Source organism: Lactuca saligna, chromosome 5 (genome assembly GCF_052625555.1).
Source record: "Lactuca saligna cultivar CGN05327 chromosome 5, ASM5262555v1, whole genome shotgun sequence".
In the NCBI taxonomy this organism is placed as follows: domain Eukaryota; kingdom Viridiplantae; phylum Streptophyta; class Magnoliopsida; order Asterales; family Asteraceae; genus Lactuca; species Lactuca saligna.
In genome coordinates this window covers 262,793,383-262,803,757 of record NC_136421.1, presented here as the reverse complement: position 1 = coordinate 262,803,757, position 10,375 = coordinate 262,793,383, and the positions used below count along the sequence as shown (strand labels likewise).

The 10,375-nt window shown below is 34.8% G+C and overlaps 1 protein-coding gene across 1 annotated transcript; it reads right to left on the bottom strand.

Moving 5' to 3' along the window:
* Positions 1–480: 480 nt before the first annotated feature.
* Positions 481–4,691, bottom strand: LOC145047640 (Putative endonuclease or glycosyl hydrolase). The gene is made up of 4 exons (XM_078995964.1): positions 4,183–4,691; positions 2,681–3,986; positions 1,677–2,590; positions 481–958 (listed from the first exon to the last, which is right to left on the bottom strand). Exons 1-3 carry the CDS (start codon positions 4,592–4,594, stop codon positions 1,690–1,692), a joined length of 2,619 nt encoding a protein of 872 aa, XP_078852090.1. The 5' UTR covers positions 4,595–4,691; the 3' UTR covers positions 481–958; positions 1,677–1,689.
* Between the last annotated feature and the right edge of the window lie 5,684 nt (positions 4,692–10,375).

Genomic DNA, 10,375 nt, shown 5'->3' with positions numbered 1-10,375 from the left:
AAGAGAATGATATTTATTTTATAGATGTAAAAAGTGTTTTAGACCAATTATGAAAAAAATAAAAAGATTACGATCTTAGGATGTATATTATTAAAATGGAATACCTATAAATATTATATTTATAGAATATTAAAATAGTGTTGTTGTAAACATAAAATGTTTGTTTTTGTTAGTATATAAACAAATAACAATTTAGTGGAGACTTATAATATTATTTAAGTCAACACATATTAAGATTTAAAAAAAATAAATAAATAAAATAACTTGAAACATTACGGTTTTATACGAGATTCACTTTGTCCCAAATCAAAAAATCTTACAAATTCTTTTTTCTTTTGGGCTTACGGATTTTTTTCTTCTCATCATTAAACCTTGGTACCATTTAATATTTGTTTAATTAATCTGATTAACAAAACTACAAAACAATTGTTAATCCTAATTAAACAACACGCACAATGGGTGAGACTTACAGGAAAGATATAAGAAAACAGGAATAACAACAATTGTGAATTCAAAATCTGGGAATGAATGCTTATGACTCTAAATATTCAAAAGAGAGAATACAAAAGATAATCAGAGAAAGAAATCTAAAGATTAGCCTTCCTGTCCAAGCTATGACTAGCCGAACCTTCCTAACAAAAAATATTGGGAGCTGATTTTTCCACGTTATCTTTTGATTCATCCACTGAAATTTTAATGTATGGACACTTCTACCCCTCAAAACCAATTTTAGTTGTAATTTATGATATTGAAGAAAGAGAAAATAAATTGTTTCCAAATGGCTCAATGATTTTCAGTCGAATCTCCTATTCAATAAACTCAATAATTTCCACAGATACGTCTTCAGCCGATCGATGCTTCTTCATCTTCGATTCGAACAGCAAGTGAACTAGGCGAAAATGAAGTACATTCATGCTTGGGTACGAAGTCACGGTATCACTGGAACGGAAATAAAGACCTAGGAAAGCAGAATAATCACTTGAATTTAGTGTAAAAACCGAATATCGGCCATGTAAAAATTCAAAGGTGCATTAATAATTGGACTCTTGGCATTCATAATTGTGTTATTCTCATGTGTGACACCACAATGATTGGAACCTGATATGAATTCCTGTTTCGTTTTGGCATGGCGCACGATACTTTTTGGTTTCTTGTTTCGATTTAGTGACCAGTACCAATAGCGATTTTACTGCTTCTTCTTAAACTCCCCAAACTCCAAAGGCATATGATTGTAGGGGTGTGTGTGTGTGTGTGTGTGCGCGCGCGCATCATTATGTGTGGGTGTGTTCAATATCGATTTTCAAGTGTGTATGTGTGATTGTTCAATATCGATTTTCAAGTGTGTGTGTGTGCGTGTGTGTGTTCAATATCGATTTGCAGCTGTGTGTGCTCAATATGGATTTGCAGGTGTGTGTGTGTGTTCATAATCTGTGTTCTTAAGTGTGTGTGTGTGTGTGTGTGTGTCAAGGCAACTGAAACAAGTTGCACTCAAGTAGTCAAATGCAGAAGTTCAGATTATACTGAAGCTCAAACATCAAAAATACAATCTCTATATCTCTCGATACATCAGTGCTTCTACTCTATGCCTTACTAAAACCTTAAGTAGTTAATAGAATCAAGATATTATAAATGGGTAACAAAAATATGGTTTTCATCATTTAAAGTCTTAACAATACCTCATTTTATCTTTCAGCCTTCAATTTTCGATTCTGGTGCACCATTACCCAATTTCTTCAAATTAACCAATATGCCATCTATCTTATTTTCCTTCTCATTCCTCGGTTTATCTGTCACAAATGAGTATTGTTTCACAGGCTTTTCCTTTTGTCCCCAGTCATTCCCATCACCCTTCTTTCCATTATTCAAATGATCTGAATTCAAATTATCCTCTTTGTTACTATACCATGAATCAAGTATCTGCAATAAAGAGCTGCTATTTTCTTCCCTCTTACCCTTCTGACAACTCTCTTCTTCTGAATCAGACATATCATTATCTGACACGCTTTCAAAGTCATGATCTTTCTTAGTGCTTGAAATCGGTCCCAGTTCTTCCCATTTTGTATCATTATCTTTCTCCTCCTCTGATTTACGGTTTTCTGAACGGAAATGCTCACCAGATGGAAGAATATAACTGGATTCCACCTTTACCCCTGGCATTATCTGAAGCAAAGTGGCTAGTTTCTGATAACCAAGCTGTTGAACTTCCAAAGGGTACCCGTATTTTTCAAGAAAAAGTTTTTTAAAGCTGCTAAGTTTGTAACCTTTCGGGTGTTCTTTAACGACCTCGTTCACAAGCTTTTGGCAATGGCTTAGTATCTGACTTCGGGTTTTTGGAGAGACTCTTTTCTTGATTTGACGTTCTTGCCCTTGTGAATTGCTGGATTCTGTGAATTCCTTTAAAATGGAAGGTTTGGTTGGAGAAGTGGTTTTTGAAGGTGTGATGAGTTTGAATGGGAAAGTGTGAGATGGGGTTTCCACCACCCATTTCTTTTCAGAAATCAGTAGCTCAACAAGGTGTAGAATGTCTTTTTCGCTTAGAGATTGGAGTTGAGAAGGACCAAATTGCTGTAACTTTTGTCCCATTTCGTGCCTAATTGAAAACAAAAAGAACATGAAACAATTCAATTAATTATAATTATAGGTAAGTAACTATAACTATGGAAATAAGAGAAGCATGCACCTCGTCTTGGATTGCAAAACTGAGGCTGAATTTTTGGAGGTTTCTAAAAATGTCAACATGTCAATCCAAAAAGATTCGGTAAAGATTTCTTGCATATCTAAATGACTCGGTATCTCTTTATCACTTTTACTTAAGTCTGCTTCAAGATTATCAGAGTTCTTATCATTTTTCCAAAACTGACACCAACTCACAAACTGATTCAAGATACCATGAGGCTTGTTCTCTGCATCTCGAATCACTTCAGTAGTTGATAAAGAAGGGGAAGATTGATCTTTTGCATCAGCATTTACTGTTTCAGTGCTATTTCGGGAAGTAGAACACTCATTAACACTATGAGTCATCTTATCTTGATAACCATCATTACTCCCAAACCATTTCCTCCAGATAGACTTCAAAACTCCCACTTCAGATGTCTGGCTCTTCATCTTTACTGGATACAGCTGATGACCAAGGCTAACTTCACCTTCTTTTGGCTTTTCAATAACAGGAGACTGTTCTTTAACTTGCTGTGCCTCTTGCTTCTTTTCTGGAAGTGTTAATGAGTCTGTAGAAGCCTTTGGGACTTGTAATTTGGATGATGATGATGCCAATGTTTCCTCCTTATGAGGCACAGAAGTGACAGGAACAGAGTCTTTTGCACTCATATTAGGAGCAGTAGATGTATCGGTAGTAGACACAGATGTTTCACGGTTTTTTGGGGTAATCCCATGTATAATATATTGCCCATCTTTTTCAAATTGAAGCCTCAATAAATGTGGCATGGCCATGAGAAAACGGGAGAACTTCTTATGACCATATAAATCCCTCTCAATAGTAACATTACTCTTCCCCAATTCAGCTCTGAGTTCTGTAATTGAAAGCCCTTTAGGGTATGAATTCATTATATTACGTATCACATTCACAACTGCCTTTGGAACTGGACGAGGTTCCTCCTCTGGTTGCACAGATGAAGTTTGGTTAGAAACATGGTTACAAACTGCAAAAGGGTCCTCAAGAGGAACTCTATAATGGCCATACCATGAAGCATAAGGTCCATCTGGAGGTTGATTGAAATGCTTTCCACTTAGATTTTCTCCTTTCACCATTGCTGGCCATTGCCACATGATACTTGCAGCACTACAAAGAACAGCAGGAGCATTTTCTGTACTAGCAAGCAATATGTTATAATTGTTCATTCTTAATCGGTGTAATATGCTAGCAAAGTCTCTGTCCCCAGAAATTAGAAAAAGGTGTGCTGGTGGTGGATTTTGAGAGACCCAATACATGAGGTCCACTAAAAGAGACCTATCAGCACTGTTCTTCCCCCCTGTATGAAGCACAAGAAAAGATAGTTACACATTTTATAGATCCACTGTAAAATCGTTTGTTCTAATGGAACAAGAACACCAAATTGCACCTTGTATAGTTAATTGATCTATCTTAGAGACAAATTTGCAAGGGGAAAGTAATTTTGTAATTGATGGAGAGTTAACAAAAAGAATAAAAGAAGAGAAGCATCTAACCATGAGGAATATGAGTGAGGTTGATCCCTGTGGAAGAGAGCGCCTCCTGATTAGACCTAGACAACTGAAGAACGTCGCCGAACGCCGTAATTTGGATTGGTCCCTTAATACCGACTGATCTGACTGCAGCAGTTATGCATTGAGTAACTTTGTAGACATTAACGTTACAAGGTACAGAGCAGTTCTCGAAGTCCCACCACACGGAAACCCTGACGTTTCTAACATCATCAGGGTTGCGTCTTGAGGATGAATGATAGGAAGAGGAGGCTGAGTCCGGGGATGAGGTTGAGAAATGGGAGATTCCGAGGAGTTTTTCAGCTTCATAATTGAGGAACGGTAGTGATGTTGTCTGGGTGAAGAGACGGCGTGAGGAAGAGCAGAGGAAGATGGTGACGGACGAGAGAGGTTTCATGGTGGAGGCGGTTTTTGTGTATCACCGTGCCATACCCCTCCGTCAAATGGAAGGTCGGTGAACATAACAAAAACCTTCGATACAGCTTAAAACCCTACATCACGTGCGCCATGAGACTTGTACACAGAACGGATCACGTATAAAACAAAAGCCAAAAAAAAAAAAAAAAAAAAAAAAAAAAAAAAAAAAAAAAAGTGGGAAGGAATTAAATGGTGAACTATTGTTACGGCTGTAAACCGACCGAATACAAATGGAACACGTAAGGGTATATGAACGAGTTTTCTTGTTTATGTTCGTTTAATAAATTACATTGTTCATATTTGTTCGTTTATGTTTGTGAAGATACTAAACGAACATAAATGAACATAAACGAATAAAGATAAACAGATATAATTGAAAATATATGAACATATAATATAATAATGTAATCAAATACAATTAAACATATATGAACATAAAAAGAACTTATATGAACGAACATAAACAACCGTAAACAAACAATATAAACGAACGTTCACGAACATAATTGAACGAATGATGTCATTGTTCATATTTTTTTCGTTTAACTAAATGATCGAAATTTTGTGTTCATGTTCGTTCATTTGTTAAATAAACAAACATAAATGAACTTTATCGTTGAACGGTTCACAAACAATTCGCTAAACGTTCAATTCGTTTACAACCCTACCCATTGCAATCAACGTCGTTACATATAGGGTCTAGGGATCAGCAACCAAAATCATTTCACAACTGGTCTCCCCCATAATCTATACATTCTCTCTGATTATATCATTTTTGCAACAAGTCTGACCTTATATCTCTCAACCTCACCATTCGACCTGTATTTAATTTTATAAATCTAACGATAACCAATAGGCTTTCTATCTTTGGGAAGATCAACTATATCCCATGTGTGATTTTTGTATAAAGCTTTTATTTCATCATTCGTTGCTTTGATCCAATTATGATCAAAGGAAGCCTCATAATAAGTTTTAGGTTCAGAGGTTTTATTAAGGTTAGACACAAAACATCTATTCTCATTAGTTAGAATAGAATAATTTACAAACCTTTCTAAACCAAATTTATGAGAACTTTCAACAACATAGTCATTAAATCTAGCCGGTAAACGGACATTCCTACCCTCCTAAAGAGTGTCCATCAAAAGGATTATTAGGTTCCAAATTACTATCCTCAGCCACAGTAGGTGAAACAGGAGCATCCACATTAACATGAGGCACATGTGCCTCGTCATTCGGGTTGCTGACCTCACTAATGGGGGTCTCAGCCAGGTTGTGAACTGCTCCAGCACCATCAGATTGAGGGGTTACTCCTAAATCACCTAAACTAATGTTTTCTTAAAAAGAACTAGATATTAAAGGCTCATCACAGGAAAATTGGTCACTTGGGTCAACTGAAAACTAGATTCATCACCAACTAATGACTTAAGCTTGAAATGAAACACTGATTCGTAAAATTTTACATCCTTGGAAACAAAAACAAGATTTGAATCAATACTTAAAAATCTGTAACCCCTTTGTTCATACAATATCCAAGAAAAAACACATTTTTCTGCACGTTCAGAAAATTTATCTAAATTGTTCAGTTTTGTTGCAAAACAAAGACACTCAAAAACTCGAAGTTTATCAAAACTAGGAAAAGACATATACACGAGTTCATAAGGAGAAGCTCCATTTAAAACTGAAGTGGGTGTTCTATTATTTAGAAAACACTGAAGTTAGAACAACATCTCCCCAAAACCTTAATGACCATCCATATTAAAACTTGCAACATTCAAAATATGTTTATGTTTTCTTTCCACAATCCCATTTTGTTGAGGTGTGTGAACACATGTGTAATGTCCCGTTCTTGGTACCACTACTAGAAAACAGTCTTTTACGACGCGCAATGTATGTCGTAAAACGCTCAGACGACGCACAAATGCATCTCAAGGAAGGCCCTATCATAACAAGAGACGACACGCTTTTGCGCGTCGTCTATAAACGACACGCATTTACGATGCGCATTTATGACACGCAATGCGTATCGTTAAAGCCGCTGTCAAGAAAGGTCATGTCATAAATGAAGATGACACACATTTTTGCGGATCGTAATTTTAAATTGTTTAAAAAACTATTTATAGATTTACTAATTTTCAAATTAAATTTGCATTTCATGTCTCATAATAGAAAATAAAATATCATATACAAAAAATACAATCAGTTGCACAAAAGTTAATGTGATACAAATAATCATTCCAATAGTAGACAAATGTAATACATCAAATGTGAAAGAGATGAAAGTCATTAACAAATAATAGTTGAACTACAAGAACTTGTTGCCCACCTTCACAACATCCGAGTTACTTTGCTTGACACTATGCACATCAACAAGACCTATAAACTTGAATAATACAACCATTAGATTCACATAAACCAATCTATTAAAAACAAATTCTTGATTATAAGCAGAAAAATTCAAAGTTTAAAAGTCAACCAGTGGGGAAAAGTTCAAGCCTCATAGTTGTCTCCTTCAGCTTTGACTCAACCTGTTGACCACCAACATATAATCAGTTTGGTTTCCAAAAACATCCCAAATCCCAAATAATAAATGATCAACTAAAAAATACGGGAAATCAAATTGATGATATTACCTGATCAAGGAGGAAAACGACAAGAAATAGTGCATAGAATATATATATATATATATATATATATATATATATATATATATATATATATATATATATATATATATATATAACCATTTGATTCATGAATTAGCCCACTATGAGTCTACTCTACTGCATTTCAAAATAGATAGAATTATTAGAATATAATATATATATATATATATATATATATATATATATATATATATATATATATATATATATATATATATATATATATGAACTAGGAAGTGCGAGAAAATTATGATTACCTGGGTTTACAGTTCAGGACTAAAGTTTCAAGCTTTACAGTTCTGTTCATTCTCAACACATCAAACACAATTGACATTTTCTTATTAGTGTTTGTTTTCTCTTCTGTAACACTTGAAGCAAGCTACAAAAATTCAATAGAAAGTACACATGTTTATATGATGATGTAAGTGAGGAGAGAAAGTTATGTACCATTGTTTTTGGTTTCTTTGATTTGTGTGACCCTTGCACTTGAATCAAGAGATGCAGACACCAGGGCTCTATATTAAAAAAAAACCAACAAGATTTCTTATATAAAAAATACGGGTATGGAAAGGTCAAAAGTCTGAAGTCTGAATTAAAGAATTTATAAAGAAAGAAAGAGAGGGAACCTTGAATCCTGTAAGAAGCCTAGGGTTGTAACAAGGCCAAGATGTGCTTTATTCACTACATTATGCACCCTCATATTACTAGCATTCAATATAAAAATGTCCCCTTGGATCGTACATCTGCAATTAAGGCATCAACATTTATCATTCATATAAAATACGACTATAGATTCTTCATCTAAGAATTGAGATGTTTTATTTAGAAACGGATCCATTTGACCAAAAGCAGATTTATACACATGCTAAGTGATAACATGAAGTTTAAGAAAAGCAAATGGAGTCTTACATGGAAAGAAACCTCCCATCATCTGACACATTAAAGGTAGAAATCGAGTCCCTCACTACATACTTTGAGCTTATACACTTCCATGTACTAGTGTTCCACTTGACAATTATACTTCCTCCCTGATCTACCCATGATCAAAAATGTCCAAACAAATTAGTTCACTATTCCAAACAGTATTGCATTAAAAACATCAGTCAATGTTGACATAATCAAAACAAAAAGAAGGAACAGAAAATGAAAAATAGCATCGAAAGCATAAATGTAAACATCAGTCAATGTTTACATAATCAAAACAAAAAAGAATGAACATAAAATGAAAAATAGCATTGAAAGCATAAATGTAAATTAAGTCTCAAACTGTAAGCATAATTACCACTTTCGAGCGAGTTTTTTTAGTTAATCTTGCACACTTTCTATGCTCTAAAACCTTTCATTGCTTGATTTTTTAGACTTCATTGGCCTAATCTTGTAATACACAAACATAACTTTATAGATAAAGTGTGTGTGTGTAAGAGAGAGAGAGAGAGAGAGAGAGAGAGAGAGAGATAGAGATAGATAGATAGAGAGAGAGAGAGAGATTGGGCCAATCTTACAATACACAAACATAACTTTAGAGACAAATTTATGTTAGATCACCTCCACAAGCTCTTTCTCCGTATCAGCATACTCAGAAGCATATGATATGTACAAAATCTCAATCAAATTCTACTAACAAACCGAAGCAACTTACCATAAGAAAAATTATTGATGAAGACAAAAATGACCTCTTGATTAGCACAATAACCACCATATTGCTGAGTGACTTCACAGCATAATACCTTAGTTGATCAAGCAACAAAACTAAGTTCATACTTGCTTCAATTGATAAATCACTAACATTAAGTATGGGATCCCCTCTATGAAGCCATGTTATGTTAAATTCATCCGACATCTCTACAGCACAAGTAATCAGACAAAAAACATCACCAATACTCAATAACCATACAAAAGAATAGGTAACTTAATTGATAGTGGATATGAAAAATACTCACAGCCACTACAGGGGCCCATATGTTCACTAAGGTAAGAGTATTATTATTATCTGCAAAGGCCACAGGATAAACACAAAATTAGCACTCCTTTGACAAATCCACGAAATGGAAGTGGAAAAGTTGCAAGCAAAGACCACAAACCAGTAAACTTGCAAGCAAAGACCACCAACCAGTAAAGCATGTATCTATAAACATTAAGCACAAAGATTAAGGACTTAATTTAGGTTAAAAACAAGTATAGATAGAGAGAAAATGGCACTAATAAGGCATGGAGCAAAACTTTATGTAATCCATTGGCCTCTCATAACGACCAGGACCAACAAAATATCGCTCCTGGATGACAAATTTTTTATAGAATAAATAAAGAACTTAAGATGCTTGCCATATAATAAGAAACTGAAACCATAGTCCAAGAATGGAAAAGTACCTTATAAATCCACTTAAAAAATTCGAATAATGAGTGATCAGGATTTTGAGATAATGAATGACAGGCTGGAAATTTAGTAGCATTGCAAAGAGTAAGCAAATCATGGAACTGAAGAACAGTGTATCCAAGGGTAGTATTGGTACCAGTGAGGAACTATAAAGTGGTAGTGTTTCATTAACAGCAATTGCACTTTGTGCATATGATGAAGGTGACATCCAAAAACCCCATATATACCATGGATTAATCATATATGAAAGAAGATAATTGAATTTCTTTGAAAATTAAACTAAAAAACACTTTAGCAATTTAATTAACTTTGGGCATGATAAATCCACCCAACAAGAATACCACAAACAGGGCAGCTGAACCGAAAGTATTGGTAAAGTTCACGCCATCTGAGTTCAAGCAAGTCGAGTTCGTTGTTGAATAGGATAGCATCGAAGATGATGCGTGGTTCAGAGCTTAAGGTCCATCCATGGAGGTTACAGAGGTTGTTGATGGAGGCGTTTTCTGAGTAGTAATGGGGTATGTACTGAAATAGAGGTAGTGGTGTGTCTCAAAGTGGTCGTAAAAATGAAGATATGTTTTGGAATTAGGTGTGGTTGAAGATGGCGATAAAAGAAAGGGCCACGAGTATCAACAGTAGAAGCAATGTGTACCTAAGAAACCCTCTTTTGGTGGCATTTTATCTTGCGTCCATGATTTAGGGCTTTCTTTCACCTCATGATCCG

Bases quoted from the DNA above. Each gene is read 5' to 3' on its own strand.
- LOC145047640 (XM_078995964.1), bottom strand. From the start codon at position 4,594: ATGAAACCTCTCTCGTCCGTCACCATCTTCCTCTGCTCTTCCTCACGC. The intron at 3,987-4,182 runs GTTAGATGCTTC...TGCTTCATACAG, and splicing joins CCTCACTCATATTCCTCATG to GGGGGAAGAACAGTGCTGAT. The intron at 2,591-2,680 runs GTGCATGCTTCT...GTTTTCAATTAG, and splicing joins GTTTTGCAATCCAAGACGAG to GCACGAAATGGGACAAAAGT.